Raw genomic sequence first — 25,092 nt, 5'->3', positions numbered from 1 at the left:
GAGTGTTTCAGCTTACGGACTCCTCTGAAGGTTATCTAGCCCGCCTGTATAGGTTCGTCTGGCCACATGTGATTGTTTACAGCCTCCCAACCTGAGAGGCACGAGATGTTTTAGACTTACTAAAGGCAAATTCTTTAGGGGAGTTAGAAATTATTAGTATAATGAGTTGGTTAGGAATTATATTGGTGAAGGGTTTTTTATTTGTTGTGTCAATAATTGCTGCTAATTCCCTGCTCTGGGTGGGACAAGGATGTCTCAGGTCAAACCTCTCTGCTAACAGACTAGCTTGTGTGACAGGATTATCCATACTCCTGCCACATGATTGTTTACTACCTCTTAACCATAAACAGCACAGAGAGTTTTGGAGTATTTTGAGAGTCTTAATTAGCATAGGGCTTTTTCTTCTCGTGGAGTCAATGATTGCCGCCAGGTCTCCATATCCTTAGGCACCTGGGAATATATTAATCAATGTATTTGGACTATAGAAAAGGAAATATAGTAGTTTTTAAGGTCAGCAATACTAGACTTTTTGAGTTAATGGATTTTCTCTTTTGTAATAGATCACTGTGCTTTGTTATAAATCACTGTGTCCTTGTTATGTAAAAATGTAACTTTATCACTATCTTAAGACTAAATAGATCTTAAGGGGAGCATTGGTGAAAGAATTTTCATTTGTTGGGCTGATGTTTGCTGCTAAATCTCCATGCTCCCTGCCCTTATAATGAATATAACTAACATACAGGAGAAATAAGCATTAACCTTTAAGCATGTAGGAGAAATAAGTATTAACCTTTAAGATTAATCATGTTAACCTTGGGTTAAATAAATTCCTTTCTTGATTGTAACTCACTACACCCTTACTCTATAGGAATGTAACATTATTTGGAGGGTGGTGCCTGGTTTAAGAAAAAACACCCTTGGAAGAAATAAGTTTTTTGGCTATCAGAAAGAAAGTATCATAAAATGTCAGCAGGTCTCACTCATGACCAGAAGATGATGTACCTTTTTTTATACATTTATGTGAAGCACCTGATTTTGATAAAGGTCAGGACTGCTGACCCCTGCGTGACTCTGTATTCATCCCTATGTGTAACAAAAGGTATATAAGCAAACCTAAATATAAAGAAAATGGATCAGTTTCCGGAAAGACTGATTCCCCCATGTCGCTTCTTTCTTGCTCCCGTTTTTCTGGCTGAATTCCCATCTGGAGCATGGATGCTATTCCACGTAATCCAAGTTATTCAGCCTCTTTTTCTCCACTAATCTTCCTACTACACTATCCATTTCTAATCTCTCTATATCTGTGATTAAATATGTGTTTTTCCAAAAACGTCGACGCTGTCCCCACCTTCGAATTCCCTGGATCCACCGGGGCTGGACCCCGGCAATAATATTATTGTACAGGCAAACATTATTGACAATTATCTTAATTATTTCTACTTAGTAATTAAGTAGAATGCATGCATGCATGCATTCAAAGTTGTTTCAGTCATGTCCGACTCTTTGTGACCCCAGGGACTATAACCCACCAGGCTCTTCTGTCCATGGGATTCTCCAGGCACGAAGATTGGAGTGAGTTGCCATTCCCTTTTTCAGGGAATCTTCCCAACCCAGGGATCGAACCCTCATTTCTTATGTCTCCTGCACTGGCAGGCAGGTTTTTTTACCACTAGCACCACCTGGGACCTCCACTCCTATTTATAGACTTACTCTTTCGAAACATGTGAATCTTGTCTTGTGTTCAGTCCTGTCTGACACTTTTGCAATCCTTTGGACTGCAACCTGCCAGGCTCCTCTGTCCATGGGATATTTCAGGTAAGAATGCTGGAGTGGGTGGCCATTTCCTCCTCAGGGGCTCTTCCCAACCCAGTGTTTGAACCTGCGTCTCCTCAATTGCAGGTGCATTCTTTACCCACTGAACGATCCAGAAAGCTTGATCTTTTGGCAACTACTGGAAATGCTGTGAAACTACTGGGAAAGGTAGTTAAGAGTTTTACCTTCATTAACTATCTTTTATCCTGTTAGTTTGGTGTCAAAAACCTTTGAATGGCTCCTTGTTTCCAAAGACCAAATTCCTTAGATATCTTTCAGGCCTTGGTTCCACATTTCCCTACACACTCCCTTCCCTTTTCCCTTCATTTCCCTCCTTGCTCTTCTCTCCCATGGTGCTCCTTCCTCTCTGACTTATATCCTTCATCTTACCTGATTTTTTTTTCATCCACCCAGAGCCTGACATGTGTCCTCTGTGTGCCACTTCATTTATAAAACTAGTGTGACTAGGTCGACAGACATGGAAAACATACTTATGGTTACTAAAGGTGAAAGCAGTGGGGGAAAAAACAGGAGTTTGGGATTAACATATACACACTACCTATATAAAACAAATGATCAATTAGGGCCTATATATAGCACAGGGAACTATACTCAATATTTTGTAGTGACCTACAAGGGAAAAGAATTGAAAAGAAAAGATGTAACTTATTATATGACTATATATAACTGAATCACTTTGCTCTACACCTGAAATAATCAGAGATTGTAAATCAACTACACTTCAATAAAAAAATAAAAATATAAGTAAATACATAATATTTACTTATAAGCTAAACAAACTAGTATGAAATTGCAATGGTTCTCTGTGAAAACAGTCAGGGCATCATCCTGTTATATTTCTAAGTGTACCTCATTGTTTTCTGCCTCCCGAGTTATTCATACATGGGCTTTTCCTTTTTTTAGCCAGGCTACACATATATAAAAGCAGTGTTTTGGCACATACATTTGGCAAGAGAATCAGTGTGACTTGGCATTTGGAAACAAGGAGGAAACTTGGAACACTATTCACGGGAGCTATTTCTAATTAAAATTTTGATACAGTATTCAGGATATTAATCCCATATGTTTATTAAAAATCCTCCTGAAGCAAGAGTCTTGGATTTGAGTGTTAGTGTAGTCCATCCATTTGTTAATTAGGTAACAAAGCACAGGTGACCATCTTGGCTTTTAGCTCTTCATGTGTTAACATTCCACCTTGCTTCTCAGTACAGCATACTGATTCTCAGCTTTAAATTTTTTCAGTGGTGCTTATCTTCATCTGAAATCATGCATGTTGAAATTATATTTTTATCATAATCTATCATGTACTAGAATTTGAACTCTATTTTATATTATAACCACTTATTAACTAGGATGTAAGTATGTGTGTGTGTATGTGTGTTTGTATCTCACTGCTGAATTCTCAGTAGCTAAAATAGTATCTCATACACAATAGAAGTTCAACATAAATTTGGTGAATGACTAAATGGACAAAGGAACCTTGGAATTCTAGAAGAGAATGTCAAAACTTCTGTTCTATATTATCTGTTCTTTTTTCCTCAGGATTGTTGGGTCACCAAAGAGTAATATGCCCTTTTATCTCAGCTCCCTGAAGATATGGCTTTACTGAAATATGACTAAATGTTATGCCCTCAGCTTTTAGAGAAATGCCTATTTGAACAGTGGTTTTGTCTTTTGTTATTTCATGACCTCAATTTAAGAAACTTTACAATAAATTTGTCCTTGAATTCAGTGTCTGTAAGTGTGTCTCTTCAATCTAAATTACGCTCTCCTGGTCAGAAAATGAAAACTACACATTCTAAGAAATCTCCCTTTGTGCCTTAGCTTCTTTGAGATCAATTCAATTCAGTAAATCACTACTTTGGGGCAGTAATTACCTAGGCTCAAGCACCTTGTTACATACATTCCTCTACTGGTTTTCAATAGACTCTGTCTCATTGAATTGTGCTATATCATAAGCCAATAAATTTTATAAGATTCTTAAAATCACTTTTGGAAAAAAAGCGAGTTATAAATCCCAGATTAATAAAGTAAACATTGTTAACAAAGTATAACGCTAATGTTAAAAAACCCAATGTTAATAAAATGAACATTGCTTTGTGGGTATATAGCTTTCAATTAAAAGAGCAATCATTCCATTTTCAGTTAAAAAATGTCAAGGGCAATTGCAGACATTATGATCTATTCTAAGAAAGCTTTACAATTTTGGCAATATTACTTCAAGGATAATATGAAAACAATTCTATAGTTCTTTGTAGTATAGAGATATATTGCAAAATATTTAGAAATTTATCATAGGCATTATAAAGTAATATACATGTATATACTTCTGATTTCCATGAGAAATTTTGCCTATAAATATAACTGAGCTGAAGGAAATATGCAGAGGCCAAATATATCAATTTTGACTTCTTAAAGATACTGACACTTAAATATTATCCATGATTTCTAGCAATATGCCTGGCACATAGCCAGCGATGCATTTGGTTTACCTTACATTTTTTTAATGGAAGAAAGAAGAAAAATATCAAGAAAGGTAACATTTGTTGATTATTCACTGCCTGTGATACATTATAATATCTCCCTTATTCCTCATATTGATTTAATGAGGTAGGTATTATAACACCCGCTTTCAAAATTATAAAGTTGAGAATTAGGAAAGGTAGATTCTACAGCTCTTGGCAGACCTCACCGAGATTGAAACAAGGCTACTGGACTCTAATATTTATAATTGTTACCACTAAGCTGCCCTCAAAAAGGCCTTGTAATCCTGTTTGCTGAGTCCTTATATTATTTAGTGAAATGGCAAATATGTATCCTCCCAAAAGATTAAGATAAAATTTATATTTATGGTTGAAGCAGTTTGTTATCTTCTCTTTCTGAATAGACTTGACAGGGATAGAGGATGTTCTCTTTCATGGGCAGGATAGATTATGAAATAGGAGATAAGGGCAAGCAGAATATAGTTTTATATTCATACTAGGCATCTATAGGCATATTTGATTTTCTCTTTCGGTTTAACTGAACTGTTCACCTTTTCTAAACTTTAGAAAAACGTGGTAAACTGACAAAACTCAGTAACACATGCTAATTCTTTAAAGCCAAACCATACTTTCTAGAACTAAAGCCATCCTCATGGAAAGATATAGGTACTGATTATGAAATTATCCCAAACTTAGGATTATGGATTTCTTTGAAAATTAGAGGAAAACCATGGACATCTGCTCACATTTTACACATATGTGACTTTTTAAATTATTTCTACACAATTTTAGAGACTTTTTAGACACTCATCCAAGAATTCAGATTAGGGCCACCAAATTCATGACCAGAGGTAAGTTACTGGTGATCATATGGAAAGTGTCCAGACTGTGTCTGTCTAGTGTGGACCTTTTTGATATTTCTGCCTTTGTGAACCAACTTCTCTGTTTCTTTCTTTTAAGTACTCCTTCTCCCAATCTGTAAAATCCTTAAGTTTATTTTAAAGCTTTTGCTGTAACTTAGCTTTACTTCAAAAACAGCATCCCCAGATGCTAACACATCCTTGTTACTCCCCAATTACACAGGACTATGTCTTGTCCCATGGATACTGGAACCTAAGGCTCCTTACTTTAAAAAGGCCCTATACTCCATTTTAGGCCTTTTTCATGAGTATCTGAGACCACAATATGGTCTACAATATAGACCATGATTTGGGAAAATAATTGTCAGCGTACAATTCCTGTCAACAGCGTTAACAATTATTCCTAGAATATTGTAACTCATCTCTTGTTTCTTAACATTAGATATTTTTTCAATAGTTCCTGTCAGAAGGAAAATAATATACTGCCTTGAAAGAATATGAGAGTGTGTGTGTGTTTGTGTGTGTGTGTGTGTGTGCACGCACACTCAAATATAGGTTAATCTGAATCATAAGTCTTCAAATTAAAATCTGAAAAGAAAAGGCATCCTGTTGTCATAGTCCCAAAATACCTTAGGATGGACCCTTTCAGTATTATTTCTAAGGAGCTGCATCTCAGGTGTTATTTAAACATCTATGCAACTTGCTGCCTTATTGCAAGTCCCAGTGGCAATTCCTGAGCATACCTTCTGTTCCGCTGTCATGGTTAGGCTTTGCAGTCGGCCGGTCATATTCCCTAAACTCTTTTCAAAAGCTGCTACGAGATGAGCCTGTGAACAAAATGAAAGGAACATATCTTAAATGTCAGAACCTTATGTGGATGGATGAAAACCCCTCACTTTACCAAAGTGCTCAATTTCAGGTATTCTTATTCTTTAAGCACTATGACTATCATGGCTGGCTTTCAGTGCTGACTTTCCTTTAACACAAATCTTCATCTATTATTTCCAAACTTCAGCTTAAAAATCAGCGTTTCAGTCCTGACATGTAATGTGAGTTGAAAGGGAATGATATTTTGCAAATAATAACACCTTCTAACTTGCATATCATAGAGGATTTGACACCCGCCAGAAAGTTCTGAGTTGCCAAGTTTTTAGACTCAAAGCCCAAGAGGAACTCACTGCAATAGTCAATGGAAGAACGTTCCTCACGTTTTATACCTGCACGATGACCTTTGAAGATACTGTTAGCTCCTCTGTTGAAATGATGCTTCCTCCAAGTGTCAGACATCTGCTGACAGCTCTAACATTATCTTTCCTTTTTTCCTACTTACAAAGAATTCAATCGAAAAGAGTTGTCTTCTCCCTCCAAACTCTTTTCAATAAAAAGCGCTTTTATTTTTACTTTATTCCCTCCCACTAAGGAAGTGTAGGTGGGCCAGTGAGAGATAATACTCAGTCATATTTTATTTAAGTTTTTGTGGCTCTGGGGTTTTCTTTTAAATCTCAGAGAATTATACACAGTGCAGTGCATAACCATAACTCTTACGATTAAGAGATATTTGACAATCCTATTACAGCTCTAAAACAGGCGAGTTTCTACTGACACACCATTATGCAACGGCTTGAACCGCCGAATACTAAGCATGAAGACACGCTTCAGCCTCTCACTGTGGCTTAATGTAGAACCACAGATATGTTGTCTCAATGTGATCAAGTTTTATTGCACCCATAAAAGATTCAAGTATAGAATATTTTACAACTTCCACCTATAATAAACTATGAAATTTAGTAAATGAGAGGTAAAAGAGAAAGGAGTGAGAGGGTGCAATTAAAATAAATCACTTTGTAACCCTACCAGAACTGAAAGGCTGAGGTACCTATTTTCAAATGGGTCACAGGAGTTCTAAGAGTTAGGGCACCAGAAGTTTATTTCATTATGAATAACAGCCAGAAATTTATTCCCTTATTGGTAACAGCTAGAATGTACAAGTTCTTTCCATTAACAGGATGATATTAATACAAAAGCATCTTTGTTCCTAGCTCTGAGTCTATCCTGGGATGCCTTTCTTTTTCAGACACTGTAATATATAGAAAAATAATTTGTAGAAAATGCAATTAATCTTCAGTCCATGCATACAATTCTATTCTCTTTCCATATATCTACAAACCAGAAACAGACTCACAGACATAGAGAACACATGTTGCCAAGGTGAGGGGGTGGGAGGAGGGAAGAACTGGGAGTGAGGAATTAGCAGATGTAAACTATTATATATAGGTGGATAAACAATGAGGTCCTACTGCATAGAAGATGGAACACTATTCAATATCCTTTAATAAACCATAATGGAAAATATATATAAAAAAGAATGTCTACATATGTCAAACTGAGTCACTATGCTGTACAGCAGAGATTGGCACAACACTGTAAATCAACTATACTTAAGAAATTTGAAAAATAACCCCAAAATCTCCCATCTATTCTTTTCCCACCCTCTTCTCCCTCTCTCCTCTTTTCTCTCTCTTTCAAACATACACATACACACAACCTTGAGAATGGTACTCCAAGGTTTGTTGGCAGGTTTATTTGGATACATGATCTTTTTTTTTTTTTTTTTTAAAGAACAGTATCTTATACTTCAAAATGTTTCCAATGACAAGGAAAGTCATTACGTCAGATTCATTACCCTCAGAAATTGGCATAAGGTTGTGCTCCACTTTCTCTTGTACTTAACCTTCACACTATGCTAAAAGTGAAAAAAATGATCACGTACAGCCCACAGGTTTATCACAGTGAACATTCATGCACTTGGCAGCCAAGTCAAGAAACAGAACATTTGAAGATCTGGAAACCCTCCCTTGTCCCTGTTTCATCTCTGTCCTTTCTGCCTTCCGCAAAGATAACCACTACTGTGACTTGTGTGATACTTATGTTCTTGACTCTGTTTTATAGAGTTTGGCCACCTGAACCTGAATCCCTAAAGACTATGTTTTAGCTTGGCCTATTTTTAAACTTTCCAAGTGGAATCACGTGGCATGATTTTTTTGGTGTCGGTTTTCTTTTGCTTAACATTGTGTTTTCAGATTCACACATGTGGTGTGTTAGCAGGAGTTAGAATGTACTGTAAAGCACTGCTATATCTGATTTAAAATTTATTTGTCTATGGTGACCATTAGAGCTGATTCCAGTTTAAACTGTTAAAAATAATTCTGCTATGAAGATACAGTGGGTTATTAAATCCTAATGATAAAATTGCTTGCTTTCCTTTAAAATAGAAAAGCTTTGTTAATATTCACCAAAAGAAATGCAAGATTCTATATAACATCTAAAAGTTTCAAGCCTCTCAAATAACTGTAAGGTTTAGCTGTTGGACTATGAGTCCTTGAATGTGCCATTTTATAGAAAATTAGTTCATTTTACCATCTGAGCAATATATTGCTTATATGTAGTAGTTGTCAGTAAAGATAAAATGTTCACCATTAGAATGCCAATTTTTAATCTTTAGAACATTGCTCTTTATTATTATATAATTAATATAAATTAATTAATTTATAAGAACATAAAATTGGCTACAAAAGAGTATTTTCATTTGAGTCATATTGTTCTCAATGAAAAGTAGGTTAAAAGTATGTTTATGAAGTGCTGCTTTAAGTTATGTCTCCTTGGCTTAATTTATCACAATAGCTTTGTTACTTTGAATATAATACAAGGTTAAATTTCTTACCAATTAGATTAATAGAAAGGCAGTACAATAAGTAAATAAAGGAAGGAATTTCTACCAGTGATAATCTTTGTCACCTTATTGGAGAGAAAAGAGAATGTAAGATCAGATTAAACTATAGGAAAATATATCTTATCTGAAAAACTTTATAAAATGATGACTTTAAAAAAACTGTGGATTTTTAGGGGGACTGTTAATCACAGTTTACAGGTTCTGAGTTTTCCCTTAGAAGTTGCATAATTTTCAAGTCAGAGTAAAATTGCATTAGTGTATTAAGGGCACATAGATATGTGACAGACTTTATTTTTTGGGGCTCCAAAATCACTGCAGATGGTGACTGCAGCCATGAAATTAAAAGACGCTTGCTCCTTGGAGGAAAAGCTATGACCAACTTAGGCAGTATAATAAAAAGCAGAGACATTACTTTGCCAACAAAGGTCTGTATAGTAAAAGCTATGGTTTCTCCAGTAGACATGTATGGATGGGAGAGTTGGACAATAAAGAAGGCTGAGTGTCAAAGAATTGATGCTTTTGAACTGTGGTGCTGGAGTAGACTCTTAAGAGTCCCTTGGACTGTAAGGAGATCAAACCTTTCAATCGTAAACGAAATCAGTCCTGAATATTCATTGGAAGGACTGGTGCTGAAGCTGAAGCTCCAATATTTTGGCCACCTGATGCGAAGAACTGACTCATAGAAAAGACCTTGATGCTGGGAAAGACTGAAGGCAGGAGGAGAAGGGGATGACAGAGGATGAGATGGTTAGATAGCATCATTGACTCCATGGACATGAGTTTAAGCAATCTCCAGGAGTTGGTGATGGACAGGGAAGCCTGGCGTGCTGCAGTCCATGGGGTTGCAAAGCGTTGGACACGACTGAGTGACTGAATTGAACTAACTGATTAATGAATATTCCCTGCTTGTGGGAAGGAAATAGGTAAAGTCTGTCAAGGAAATAAAATAGACAAGACTGAATATTAGTTAAGGGATAAATTTTTAATACATACTGTCTTTAGTTTTGGAATCACATAACATAAGCTGAATACACATGTAAAGAATTGTGGTACTAAACAATAAGATGGAATACCATAGTTAAAGATGCCGGCAATTGCATTTGTTCACTCAGAATTCAACAACATCCCACCAATAAAATAAAAAATACTCTTTACACATATGTGTATGGGGATAGATAGATAGGCAGCTAGGTATTTTATATACATGACTGAAACATTATAAAGATTTCATATATATAGATAAATATAAATATATATAATTATCCCTTCAGTGTTTGTCATTGTTAATTATGTGCAAAATATTTTTTCTTAAGCGAGATGCAGAAAAACAAAAGTAACTGCCTGATTATTTAAAAATATTAAATAGAGCAAAGAAATAGGGCACAATCCTAAGCAAAAATAAAACCTGAGAAATTTGGTTAAATGACTTGTATGCTGAAAGACAAAATATTTTCTTTGGTTGCACATTCATTCAGCAATATCTTTGAAAGCTAGTAGTAATAACTAGCCTTCATGCCCATTTCCAGATTATCTAAGGGCTGACATTTGTAAGAAAATACGTTAAGACACAAATAAGTGCATCCCACCTGGCTTGGCTTTAAGCAGCTGTGGGCGAGAGGTCAGGGGTAACTGGCTGTCTGTCTGATATGACCATTCGTTCCTGGGGGCCGTGGACTGTGGGGCTGCTGTTCAATGGTGGGTACTCGTTCAAAGAAAGCCAGGCAACAGTGCTGGCCCACATTGCTCCTCTCCTTCCTACAGACAACCTAATGGACACATGTCCAAAGAGGTTTCCCAGGGCTTTCTCAGCTCTGCTCAGAGACCTGCACAAACTGCTGGGTAGGCTCAGTGTACCTTCCACTGAACGTCGGTTATACTCTGTCAGATAAATGAGATGAGATAGCCAAATATATTTCTGACTAACCAGTGCCTCTTTTAACAAAGGGGAAAAACATTTTAGTAGAGAAGCAGATGTTTCCAATTTAAATATTAAAACACAGATTGCTGTGCAGACTCCATATAAATACAATAATGCCAGTTCCAAACATCTGATACACCAATTACAAAAAAAAAAAATACCTCAAATTTAGGAAAAACATTTAAGTCCTGACAGAATTATTCATATATTAAGTAAACTGAATAGATCTTAAAATGACTACTAAATAAATAATAAGTTAATGATATTTTCTATAGAACCAAACATTGCAATTTATATTTATAAATCATGGCTATTAGACTTCTATACAAAAATGGCCATTATACTGATCTCATTTAACCAAAAAGTAAAGTTTACTTGTGGTTTGAATAAAATAATAAAAGACAGATCTCTAACTCCAAATAGGAAATGTATAAGAGTAAACATTTTTCAACTTATATTGAAGCAATTCTACAGAAACTATTTTCAGTCTTATAATTAATTTTTATAAAAGTATATTAAAATGTATGCATATATATTACGTGCATCAACAGATGCTAACTCAGAGGTAATGAAGTAAAGAACACTCTGAATGAAATTCAAATGCAGCATTTCCTAGAACTGAGGAAAAACCAAGTGTTTTCTCAAGTAAATCCTTTGATGATTCATAAAGGTGCACTGAATCTAAAGTGACATTTTAAACTAGATGCTAAAGATAATGAGTTCAGGACAGTTTGTACCTTATAAATAATTCAAATTTCTGAATGTGTAAAGGAGACTATATCCTTAAAAATACAAAGGGACATAAATATACAAGACTCCACCCTTAGTAATTATGAAACTATTAAATGTTTAAAATAGGATTGGCATTAAAATTATTTTATAAATATTGATGAACTCATCCACTTACACAAGTTCTTCACTACTGCAATAGAGTTAAAGTGAATTTTGATAAACTGTTTTGTAAAACAGTAGAAGATAATGTGTATCTTCATTACCTGAATCTCCTGACTTTTATCTTCTGACAGTTTCAGCAATACCTTTATCTGATGGTGAAAAACTTTAACAATGCCTATTACCACCAAATAAAAAAGGCACTAAATGGTGAAAGAAGATAGAAATGTGTAAGAAATTAAAAACTAGACATCTCTTTTAAAAATTGTGATAGATCTTTAGGTGTTTGATCTTTTAACTTGAAATAATTGTAGATTCACAAGAAGTTTCAAGGAGAGTACAGAAAGGACTCCTGTACCCCTTTGTCCAGCTTGCCTCAATGGCTATGTTTTATCTAATCATAGTGTAATGTCATTTCTGGTACACATATGTGCACGCACACATGTAAAGAACCACCCTTCATCACCACCAAGCTCCCTCTAGTTTTATTCCCACCTCTCAGGAAAGAGGCGACCACCATTCCTAGACCCTGGCAATCTATACAATTTTGTCATTCGAGAATGTTGAATAAATGGAATTATACAGCATGTGACTTTAAAACTCAGACTTTTTTCACTCAGCTTAATGCACTTGAGATCCATCCAAGTTGCTGTGTGTATTAAAAGCTATTGTCCATGGTATGTATGTATTTATCAGAAGTTGTTTATCCATTGACCTATTAAAACATTTCTATTATTTCCAATTTTTTCACTATTAAACAAAATAAAGGTTCTATGTGTGGGGTTTTGTGTGGGTCTGAGGTGATTTAAGAATATTTCTAAAATGTATTATGACATAAAACTAGAATGACATACAAAATAGGATTAAGCTCCCACCCATGTGTAAAATATACTACTACTGATAACACAGACATGGACAGGAAAGGCTGGAGACGTTTGGATAATTTTTCAAAGACTGCTGCTACTGCTGCTAAGTCACATCAGTTGTGTCCAACTCTGTGCGACCCCACAGACGGCAGCCCAACAGGCTCCTCTGTCCCTGGGATTCTCCAGGCAAGAATACGGGAGTGGGTTGCCATTTCCTTCTCCATTTCAAAGACTAGCCCTTTTTAAACAAATTTATGTATTTGGCACCACTTTCTCTAATTTTGTGTTTCTTACTTTTATTTTTCTTTATTGCCCCTTAGGGAGACAATATGGATTTTTTTCCCCTAATTGCCCCCTTCTTCCATGACCATTTTATTTTCACAGATATGCTGGATACCTGTTTATATTCTCTTTGTATATCTCTGCTTTAGGCATAAAAGAACACTTTTTTTTTTTAACTGTAAGAAGCTATATTCATGCTGTGAAGGTCATATCAATTCCCAGCTGAGGACACATACTCCATAGTCATGAAAACAAATCAATGAACACAGTGCGGCACGCATGACTTGAGAGACGTGGTAGGTAGCCAAAGTCTCACATGTTTTTAAAATGTTTGTTACCTTTTGCAACAGTGGTGCTGAGCTGTTCTCCAGGACCGTCCTCCTATGTTAGAACTTGGTTCCTTCCGTCGGGATGTGTGTGTGTGTGTGTGTGTGTGTATGTGTATGTGCGTGTAAGCCTTTGCAAGTGTGTACTATATATATACGTATTCATGAGTATAAAGAAGAACAATGTTTAAAGGACACACAAGAAATCAATAACCACAAATGGAACTGGGAGCCTCAGAGGGAAAAACAAATATATTTTGTTTTTATTAAATGCTTTTTAATTTTTTATTAAAATTTTTAATGCTTTAATTTAATGCTTTATTTAATGTTTTATTAAATGGTTTATACATGCTTATTTTATTTTTTGTTTTTCTTTTTTAATACAATATACATGTACATTTGTCACTTGGTATCCATGGGAGATTAGTTTCAGGACCAAAGTCCGTGAATGCTCATGTATCATAGTTGGCCCTCTGCATTTGAATTACACATTCAAGAGGTCAACCAACCATGGATGGTGTATGGTTGAGCTCTGAACAACATGGATTTGAACTATGTGGGTCCATTTATATACAGATAATTAATGTGTGAATCCACTTACGTGAGGAGTTATAAATATTTATGCATAAGTGGACCTGCACAGTTCAAACCTGTGTTGTTCAAGGCTCAACTGTATTACTTTTTAAAGGGAGATGGTATATATATCACTCTGTAAAAGCCCAAATTCCATTATGTATAGCAGTAATTTATTAATCCAATAACAAAGTATACAAGTCCATGCAAGAGACATTTACAAAAGAAAATAAAACTGAGTAATCATTCAAGACATTTGTATCTTTACTATCCAGGGCATAGGGTCGGTTACTGAGCCTTCCTTGTTGCAGACAAACTTCTCTCGAAGTTAAAAAAAGATAAAATCCATTCAAATACAGTGCTAAAGTGAGCTCCTTGTGAGGAAACTAACTTATACACTGTGGAAGAAAACTCTCTCTTATTGAAATCATGCACAATGGGCCCACACCTGCTCACTTTTGCTATGTCAGGCTTTGTTGAGATGGAAAAACTCAAGGCAGAGCAGAGCGTGGTAAGACAGTGAACAGGCCCAAAGCCACCCAGTGGGAGTGAGCAGATTGATGTTGAGCAAAGGTGTCAGGACACATGGCAAAACAGCAGGCGCTTCCTCACCCCTCCCTGCTGCTTCGAGACCCTGCTCAGGACCAGGCACAATGCCGCATGCCCTCCTGGACGTCTGCATCTACTCTGAGTGCTCCCTGGCACACTGAAAGATCTTCAGTAAATGCTAATGTCATTGGTAGTCTTTATCACCATCATTTTTGCTATCTTTGGCTCCTTAACCTATGAGAAGGCTACTAAGGTTTTTGAGAGAACTATAGCTCCTTTACAATATAGCTAAGATACCCAAATTCAGACCAATCTAATTTTTGAGAATTAATTGGATGCTTCATTAATGGTTCAATAAACTGTGCTGAAGGAGTCAGCGTGCATGAATCTTTTATCTTCCATGGTCAATCACTGTCAACCCCTCACTGTCTGTGGCTTAAGAAAGTCTTATGCATGGGGAATGATACGAATAAGAAAAGAAATAACCTTTCTAGATGTTACCAATGTTCCAGCCTTACAAGAGACAAAAAGCCATTTTAACCACATTCTCATTCCTCATCAACTTGGATTTAAATGTTATGATTCAGTGTGCACAGTCCCCTGATTTAGAGACTTTAGTCTGTATCATTTGGATGTCTAATGTTTGTGAGCCTGTTACTAAAATTATCCCATTTACTATTTAAGCATCTGTTTTAATATGTCAAAAAAAAATTAAAAGTGACTTACATTTGCTGAAAGTTGAGATGTGAGGGTGGCAACTTTTTCTTGTGATGCAACCAGCTCTCTCCGTAGTTTATGGATTTGCTGAATGTAATTTAAAAAATCAAATCAATAGGGTAATAGATTTAAAATAAATAAATTAAAAAAAGGAATTTAGTCCGAAAAAGCAAACACTATAATTAGTTCATTCTAATACCACTGTATCAGCACCAATTTCCAAAACTTAAAGAAATGTGAAAGCTGGCTACTGAGTAACAATTAAATGCCCCTTATAAAAAGAAAGGCAAGCACCTATGTTCACAACTGAAGTTCGAATCGGCACATTAAAGGACGCTTTTTTGTTCATTTGCCATTTGCTTCAATGCTTATTTGCCATTGCTATTTGAACCCAGAATCAGTTCACTCTGTCTATTGGTCCTTCTACCTCTAGAAATTTATGGTAATAAAAGCTTTTCTTTTTAAAAGTTAAATACACGTGTATATTTTCTGGGTCTTCTTCTATCCATTTTTGTATGTTTATTTCCTATATTTTGATAAGTACTAATAATAAGCTGTAGAATATTCCTACAGTCACTGAAAGTTGGCTACAATTCAACATTTAATGATTCCATACTTGAAAATAATCTTATTGGCTGGAGTTTTCATTACTAACACTTAGAGAAGCCTTCTCAAATTTTTATTACAATGTCATTTATTCAGTGAGCTACTATGAGCTCCGAGCAGAATCGCTTTATAGATTATCCATAGTTTGGAAAAAAGGGGAAAAGTCAGTAAGACTGTGTAAATGGCTAGACAAACCAATAACAAAAATATGCTAAAATGTTTTCTTTTTTTGGTTTACTCCATACTCAGGCTGTAGTCTACCCATCCATCTCCCCTCCCCGTCCCCCCACTTGCTCTGGTCATGGCCGTGCAGTGGTCCACAGCATGTGTCCCCTTAGCCGGGTCTGTGCTTCGTCTTCATGTCTCATTAAATGGTGTTTTACCCCAATAGCAGTAAGTTGAATTGGTGTATCACTATGCAGCTACAGGAGAAGGCAATGGCAACCCACTCCAGTACTCTTGCTTGGAAAATCCCATGGACGGAGGAGCCTGGTAGGCTGCAGTCCATGGGGTCGCACAGAGTCGGACACGACTGAAGCGACTTGGCAGCAGTAGCACCATACTCAAATAAATTAAACCAAAAAAAGGTGAGAGTATTTTTAAGTTTCAGTACTTTCCAGGGTTTAATCTGCATTTCTCATGATGCCATGAAATATAAACCGTGATAAGTAAGGTTAAAATGTTTACAAGAATCTAAAATACGTTTACAAGTACACTTTTGGTCTCAAGAGATTTTAATTACTTAGATGCCAAACATTCTACTCTGATGATTCTCATTTCTTCAAAAACAAGTTGCTATTGTTGTAGTTGGAGTTTCAAAACACTATCTTAGTTTGAAAGAGCATTCTTGATACAGTCCATTAAGTGCTTATTTTTCCTACTCATTAGATTTTTGTAGAGAAGAAATGGTGGTCAATATTCAAAGATTCTAAAAAAGAACGAAATTTTAAACTGGGAATAGAGACAGGGGATATTAATATAATTTCAGCAGATGTGATTCCATTTGACTCCTGTACTTTAAAAAAAAGACACACCCAGATCCAAAGAGAATTTGGGTTCATTCAAATGATGACGACCACAAATAGCTCTAAGAGGCATCTATTTTCTTAAAACAGTACAAAGTCCAAAGAACACTTCTCAAATTAATATTCTCTATTACATGATTATATTTCCTTTAAAATTAAGAATACAAGAAACCTGAAACTAATGTAAATCATTAAAGAAAATGATCCACTGTGGGTATAAATAATGAAAGTGGAGGTGGATAACTACTAATATGGCAAATAGATGTGGTACTTGTATGCCTTAGTAGCTACACAAATTACGGTCAATGTCGGAAGCTTTGCCATGTCCCCATATATAAATAGTTTAGGTTTTTCAAAATTGTATTTACTGTTTGGTCTAGCAATTATACAGATAAAATTGGCATAATTTACACTTTCTCAATATTTTTATTGTAATATATATAGAGAGAATAAAAAAATTTACTGTAAATATTGTAAAGTAAAATAGTACAAACTTTACTCTAGAAGACAGATAAAATAAAACTTCAAAGGGAACAGTTACTTTGCAAAGGCTATTGCCAGTGCATTTTTCTTTGCTCAGGGTAAAACCAATCAAATAGTCGTTAGCACATTGTGAATAAAGGCCTCATTAAAGTCCCTCTGCTCTCCTTGGAAGGACAACTTTCAAACAAAGGGAAAGAAAAAGAATGTTCTTTCCAGATTGCAATCTGATTTGCATGTGATTGTAACGAAGTGTGTGATTAGAAGAACATAGTGCACTAGACATCAAGTGATCAGAAGCAGAAAAGTACTGGGAGCAGGCTGCATTGTGGAGGCCTAGTGCCTCAAATGTTAACACTTGCCATAATCCTACGTGCTTAGTCTCAGCAGTGGGGGAAGAGACCACATATTTATTCAGACATCAAAGATTTTTAAGTGATTACTACTAGAGACAACTTAATAGGTGCTGAGTTAAGACCCCAAGCTAGAATGTGAGAAGAGAGTTTGCTTCTAAAAACTAAGTTTCACTTTCTTTTAAGAGGAAATATCCAAGACTATTGATCATTGCTGGGTCACCTCGATCAGCAGTGCTGGAGCTATGGATTGTATCACAGAGCCCTCTGGTGGTAGAACTACTCATTTCATCCTAAACGTAATCGAAAATAGTCAACTAAAAATGCTGCTGGGTTGTTACCTCTGAATGAGCCTTTTCTTCAGCCTGTGAAAAATAAAAGGAAAAAGAACTTAACTATAAATAATGAGTATTAATTCATTTCACAAGTATAAAAGAATATAATAAACATACTGTGTAATTTAAAATGTTATTTTGGTCTAACGTAAGAATAATAAAATATAAGATATTAAATAAATTAATAGTAAAAGTAGGAACTGTAGGACTGCAAATGATATTTATTTATATATAGACCATATTGTATTTTGAAAACATAGGTTATTTGACTGATGGATATATACTGTGTCTTAAAATCTTTAAAAGTATAGAATTAAAAGATGGTGCTACCTTAAGATCCAGACAACAAATAACACAAACAAAAGTTATAAAATTATATTTTTAAAAGGTGATTGCAGGAAAAAGTAACAGAGTAGATTTTTTTTTCATACAGATTTTAGGAAATTTGTACTCCATGAAATCATAGAGATTTTTAGCCAAGACCTAGGAGTTGGAATTTTATTCTGTGAATTATAAATCATAAAGAATGCCAAATATAATTACAGGAAAAACATTTACCTGTACTGACAACCATAGAAAATCAGCTTATTAGTTACTATTTCGTTGCCTTTTTCCTAATGATCACTAAATAAGTTTATTGGGCTGCAAGTCAGCAAAACAGTAAAACACCCAGTGGTGAAGTGGTGAAAAAAGTGGTTGGCAAACACAGGCTTTACAGATGCCGGAAATAAGAACTGCTGTAGGACCTCAAGGGGTGTTTTGGCCTCAGCTGTAGAAAACTCCTAGCTCTGTTTTTCTTCTTCTCACTGGGCTGCAAAAATGCCAGACAATGAGTTACATGTGCCATTATACTTGGGAAGCTCCCTCAATCTGAAAAAAGCTGGAGAATGCATAATATTGCTGAACATTACAAGTCTTCACTGCCTTGAGCAGCTCCAAGGATGAAAAACAACTTCTTACCTCCTATTTCTCTTTTTGCAACACTTTCTAATTAACTGATGCAGAACTACCCAAACTACTTTTTAATTCTTTCATTTCTCCAGAAAACATAAAATGAAGCAAAGTAAAATAACTCTCAGGATATTTTTTACGCATAAGCACCTCTTTTAAACAGGGTTTTGTTCTTTTATATATTTTCTCTAGTCTTAAAAATATGAATAGTTAGTAAGACACTGGGATAGATAGTAACAAGACCGGGAGCTGACTGTGGCTCAGATCATGAACTCCTTCTTGCCAAATTCAGACTTACATTGAAGAAAATAGGGAAAACCACTAGACCATTCAGGTATAACTTAAATCAAATCCCTTACAATTATACAGTGGAAGTGACAAATAGATTCAAGGAATTAGATCTGATAGACAGAGTGCCTGAAGAACTATGGATGGAGGTTTGTGGCATTCTAGAGGAAGTAGATCAAGACCATCCTCAAGAAAAAGAAAGGCAAAAAGGCAAAATGGTTGTCTTAGAGAGTCTTACGAATAGCTATGAAAAGAAGAGAAGTGAAAAGCAAAGGAGAAAAGGAAAGATAAACCCATTTGAATGCAGAGTTCTAGAGAATAGCAAGGAGAGATAAGAAAGACTTCCTCAGTGATCAGTGCAAAGAAATAGAGGAAAACAATACAATGGGAAAGACTAGAGATCTCTTCAAGAAACTTAGAGATACCAAGGGAACATTTCATGCAAAGATGGGTAAAATAAAGGACATAAATGGCATGGACCTAATAGAAGCAGAAGATATTAAGAAGAGGAGACAAGAATACACAGAAGAACTATACAAAAAAGATCTTCATGATCCAGATAACCATGGCAGTGTGATCACTTACCTAGAGCCAGACCTTCTGGAATGAGAACTCAAGTATGCCTTAGGAAGCATCACTACAAACAAAACTAGTGAAGGTGATGGAATTCCAGTTGAGCTATTTCAAATCCTAAAAGATAATGCTGTGAAAGTGCTACGCTCAATATGTCAGCAAATTTGGAAAACTCAGCAGTGGCCACAGGACAGTAAAAGTCAGTTTTCATTCCAGTCCCAAGCTAAGGCAATGCCAAAGAATGCTCAAACTGCCGCACAATTGCACTCATCTCACAGGCTAGTAAAGTAGTGCTCAAAATTCTCCAAGCCAGGCTTCAATGGTACATAAACCATGAACTTCCAGATGTTCAAGCTGGATTTAGAAAAGGCAGAGGAACAAGAGGTCAAATTGCCAACATCCGTTGGATCATTGAAAAAGGAAGATAGTTATGAGAAACGTCTACTTCTGCTTTATTGACTATGCCAAAGCCTTTAACTGTGTGGATCACAACAAACTGTGGGAAGTTCTTCAAGAGATGGGAATACCAGATCACCTGACCTGTCTCCTGAGAAATCTGTATGCAGGTCAAGAAGCAATAGTTGCATCTGGACATGGAACAACAGGCTGGTTTCAAATCGGGAAAGGAGTACATCAAGGTTGTATGTTGTCACCCTGCTTATTTAACTTATATGCAGAGTACATCATGAGAAATGCTAGGCCAGATGAAGCACAACCTGGAATCAAGATTGCTGGGAGAAATATCAATAACCTCAGATATGCAGATGACACCACACTTATGGGAGAAAGCAAAGAGAAACAAAACAACCTATTGATGAAAGTGAAAGAGGAGAGTGAAAAAGTTGGCTTAAAACTCAACATTTAGAAAACTAAGATCACGGCATCCAGTCTCATCACTTCATGGCAAATAGATGGGGAAACAACGGAAACAGTGACATGCTATTTTGGGGGGCGCTCCAAAATCACTGAAGATGGTGACTGCAGCCATGAAATTAAAAGTCACTTGCTCCTTGGAAGAAAAGTTATGACCAACCTAGACAGCATATTAAAAAGCAGAGATATTACTTTGCCAACAAAGATCCATCTAGTCAAAGCTATGGTTTTTCCAGTAGTCATATATGGATGTGAGAGTTGGACTATAAAGACAGCTGAGTGCTAAAGAATTGATGCTTTTGAACTGTGTTGGAGAAGACTCTTGAGAGTCCCTTGGACTGCAAGGAGATCCAACCAGTCCATCCTAAAGGAAATTAGTCCTGAATATTCATTGGAGGGACTGATGCTGAAACTGAAACTTCTGAAACACCTGATGTGGTGAACTGACTCATTGGAAAAGACCCTGATACTAAGAAAGATTGAAGGCAAAAGGAGAAGGGGACAACAGAGAATGAGATGGTTGGATGGCATCACCAACTCAATGGACATAAGTTTGAGTAAACTTCAGGAGTTCGTAAGGGACAGGGAGGCATGGCGTGCTGCAGTCCACGGGATCGCAAAGAGTAGGACACGACTGAGTGACTGCACTGAACTGAATACTTAGTAAGACAGTGGTTATATAAACAGTAGTTACCTAATAGAATCCCAATAGCCATTGTAGCAAAACTGTTTTAAAAATAAACACTGACCTAAAGCTTTAATATTCTACATCTCAAATTTATTTTAAAGTTAAGTGAATCTTTAAGTAAAGATTCAATATTTTAAAATTATAATAATTTCAAGGTTTCATATAGTTTGATTTTTGAATTAGACATATATTAGTATTTTAAGACAATTTCATAGACAGAAAGAAAGTTAGAAGTTGTTTGCCTTGACACATATGGTATGATTAACCCTATTTGGTTTCCCTGGCATTTTGAATATTTCCTGCCAGTTTATTCTGTCCAAATCCTGCTTTAGGTTTGCTAGGATTATACAGACCTGAAGCTCAATAAGTAATCTGCATGTTTAAAAGAGCACTGTACGTTATTTACAAAAATTGTATAAAAAGAAATTGATCAATTTTTATTATTAATCAAAAACCCTGAATAAGTTACATACACTAACTACATGTATAACTATTGCATATTAATTATATATATATATATGCATACTGTATAGAATCATTTCCTTGCTGACTTTTCAGAACTTTTTCTTTAATCTTTGCTTTCTTTCATATGCTTTGGTTAGCAATACTTGGTAGCTGTTACCATAAAGTGGAAGCAATGAGCCAGATTATTAATATTATATTTCTTTTGGTGGGTTAGGTATAGATTGATGATATATGATGAAATATGATTACTTCTTAGCATTAAATAATGGTTTTGAAGCTGGCTCAACGTCCTAAAGGATGATAAACAGTATAAAACATCTTTCCTAAATAAAAATATATTAGATGTTTCTTTATTCTACAAGCCTTTCTTGGTCATTCATTTATCCTTTCAAATTTATTAATTAAAAAATATTTGCTTTATTATTAGCTGTGTGTTAGGAAATATGCTGAAGGGATCCAGAAAGAACTAACTCAGCCCTCACTCTTATTAAATCAATACAAAGTAGATTAAAAGTACAAAACCAGTTCAATACAATTTTTAATGTACACGACTGAAGTGACTTAGCAGCAGCAGCAGCAGAATGTTCAAGCCTCAGTGAGATTCATAAACTAAAATATACCTAGGATGAAGGAAGTATTCTGTAAAACATAACTCCCTGTAGACTAATTTTTAGAAAAGGATGAAATTATAGTAACTGGGCAGAAAACTTACACTTGTAAAAACAAAATATATTTCACACACTGGAAAATTAAGTTGATATACTGGCATTTCTCTCTTAAGAAATTAAGTTTTAAAAATCACCCTCTTTAAGAAGATTTAGTTTAAAACCCCTTTAATACAATTTTCTCAAAAAATGAACTTAAAAAATAAAAAAAAAAGAAAATGAAGAACATACCACAGAACAACTACCAGTCAGAGAGCCAAACAAAGAAAAGTGGTCAGTATGATAAAGTTATGATGGAGAATAGTACATGGTTTTAAGGGTTTTGAGTCATAAACCATCAGGTTTTACGAAGTTCAGTTTTTCATCCACGCACTGATTACAAATACAAGTGTGTTATAGAAGAATTGGTAGAGTACCTGCCTCCTTACCGGATATGCAAGAGCTTAGAGTACACCTTTATGTCACTGTGGAACTTCTGTGTGAATGTCAACCTATTTAACAAAGGTTGGCAAAGGCGAAAGGTTTCTCATTACAGCCGACACTTACCGTGGAGTACAGAGAAGAAGTGCTGGAGACCAATGACAATGAAGAGCCATGAACTGAAGGAAGCAAAAAAGAGCAAGAGGTAAAATGATGATGTCTGTTCAGAACCACCAGGCCTTTACTGAAGAATGAAGAAGAGGTGGTTAAGGAAATAAAAATAACCGGAGAATCTGAGGACAAGCCTGCTGTCAATTTTTAGAGATCCAAATGTTCAGCCATGGAAAGGTCCCATACCTTTCCCCTAAAGTACTTCCTCTATCATCTACAGAGAAAAATTGACAAATGAGAGCCCTTCTAGTATGCCATGCACATATTTCAAAACAGAGTAAGCTCTCACGCAATAATTAACAGAAAATCAAGGACATCTTAAGTTACTATGAAAGTGTAAGCTTATAAAAAAATTTTATGTATTTTATTCTATTTCATTTTTTATACAACAAAGGTTGATTTTCAGCATTTTTCTCCATATGCGTTCAGGGAAATAAATTATTTCAACATTATCTGTGATGAGCTTATTATACTCATTTAAATGAAGTATGGTTTCTTCGTAATTTTGGTAATAGAAAAGTATTATTTCAAGGGGGTGTCTCTTAGAAATTAAGAGTGGAAATTTTATACTCTCTTTTGGGGAGGTGTAGAAAAATATCATCTCGATCGGTTAACAGAATGATTTATTACTTCTGCAAGTCCAAGGTATTAAGCTCAAAGGAGGATGCAATTGTGCTTAATTATACTTGTAGAAAAGTTCTTGCTCTTTTCATTGTGGGATAATATATAGTTATTTCTGCTTACTCATCCATTAAAGAAACAATAGTTGAGTACACACAATGTGACAGGCCCTTGCTAGATGCTGGGACTATAAAATTGAATGTCACAATTCTCAGAGCTCCAAAAGAAATAGAAATATATATAACTAAAAACAAAATTCCAATGGGGCCATATAAATACTATTAAGAGCAATGTACTGGCTTCTAAGAAAGCACTGGGGGTGCTCACACCTGGTCTGGAGAGGTCTAGGAGAACAGGTGGAATGATAATAAAGTGATGAATTTGAGAGCTATAAGGTCAGATTATTTATCCACATGAAGGAAGGTCAGAATTTCCAAGCATATAAACAGTATTCTCTCTGCCAGGGAAGCACCATAGAAAGCCATGAGCATGTTTAGCACATCATTTTTCCAGTATTTTTTTTTTTAATAAAAGGCCTATCTGTGAAAAGAGATAGAACCATTTTAGAAATGCAATGACTTTACATTTCGGATTTGTTATATTTTGCCTACATCTGCAGCTATCAGGAGGCTCTCAGGGTAGAATTCACTATCTGTCACAGTGAATTCAGTGCTTTGGTTAATATCCCAAAAGGCAGTGGTAACTGCGGTCAACTGATTTAGTAATCACCTGGTAAATAAATATACTACAACGATGACCTGAAGACCATCAATTTTCACAGCTGCCTCAATTTTAGTCAGAAGGTGTTTTAAATAAGAAGGTAGGAAGGGGAAAAATAAAGGAACAGAATTGCTCTTTACTGTGTTTTCATCCTTAGAAATTACAGACACAGAAATCGGACGTAACAAAGTTGTGAAACTTTCTCAAGTTTATACCACAAATAGAGAGATGACCAGTATGTTTCAAGATCGAGTCTTTTCTGTTATAAAAACTGACCAAGGCCCAGGATAGTATAGCTGACTGTCTCTAATTTTATTCTAAGCAATTTGGGCTTCTATGTTTACCTTTGTTTTATTCTTAACGAAAAGTGCTTTATAAAATGTATGTCACAATTTTCCTTTGTGAGCATTTAAAAATCATTCATTAAATCAAAGAGGAAAATCTCTCAAATATTATTATCAAATTTGACATTTGGGGTTATACACTTTAGAAAATTATATACATTCGAAAATCAAGCCTCCTGAGTTTTTCAAAGAGTATTTGTTATACAATGTTCACGTAGAATTTTACAACTATAAAGACATTTATTAGGTCAGGTGAGAATTTTAGTGTAACAGATAAAGGAAATATAACTTATAAAGCAAAATGTAGGTGCACTATGAATTCTTAAATGATATGATAATAAAAACTAACACCAGAGAGAGTTTCTGAGAATAAAAGTTGGCAGCATGTGGTTGTTTCATATGAGAATTTTTTCTGGTTTATGTAACTTTTATGGTTTTTAATCAATGTGTCAAATGAAACATTCACTTTTATATTTGGCAAACCAA

General features: G+C 35.4%; 1 protein-coding gene across 2 annotated transcripts in view; it reads right to left on the bottom strand.

The window, feature by feature from the left end:
- The window catches only part of NAV3 (neuron navigator 3), a 378,120-nt gene that overhangs the window by 55,640 nt on the left and 297,388 nt on the right, over nucleotides 1-25,092 (bottom strand). For both annotated transcript variants that reach the window (XM_068970243.1, XM_068970244.1), the window contains exons 20-23: nucleotides 22,877-22,929; nucleotides 17,834-17,857; nucleotides 15,038-15,115; nucleotides 5,920-6,003 (exon numbers count right to left, since the gene is read on the bottom strand). In XM_068970243.1, the coding sequence (XP_068826344.1) occupies nucleotides 5,920-6,003; nucleotides 15,038-15,115; nucleotides 17,834-17,857; nucleotides 22,877-22,929 (239 nt within the window). The remainder of the gene's footprint in view (nucleotides 1-5,919; nucleotides 6,004-15,037; nucleotides 15,116-17,833; nucleotides 17,858-22,876; nucleotides 22,930-25,092) is intronic.

Source organism: Capricornis sumatraensis, chromosome 4 (genome assembly GCF_032405125.1).
Source record: "Capricornis sumatraensis isolate serow.1 chromosome 4, serow.2, whole genome shotgun sequence".
In the NCBI taxonomy this organism is placed as follows: domain Eukaryota; kingdom Metazoa; phylum Chordata; class Mammalia; order Artiodactyla; family Bovidae; genus Capricornis; species Capricornis sumatraensis.
This window is presented reverse-complemented; position numbering and strand designations above follow the sequence as displayed.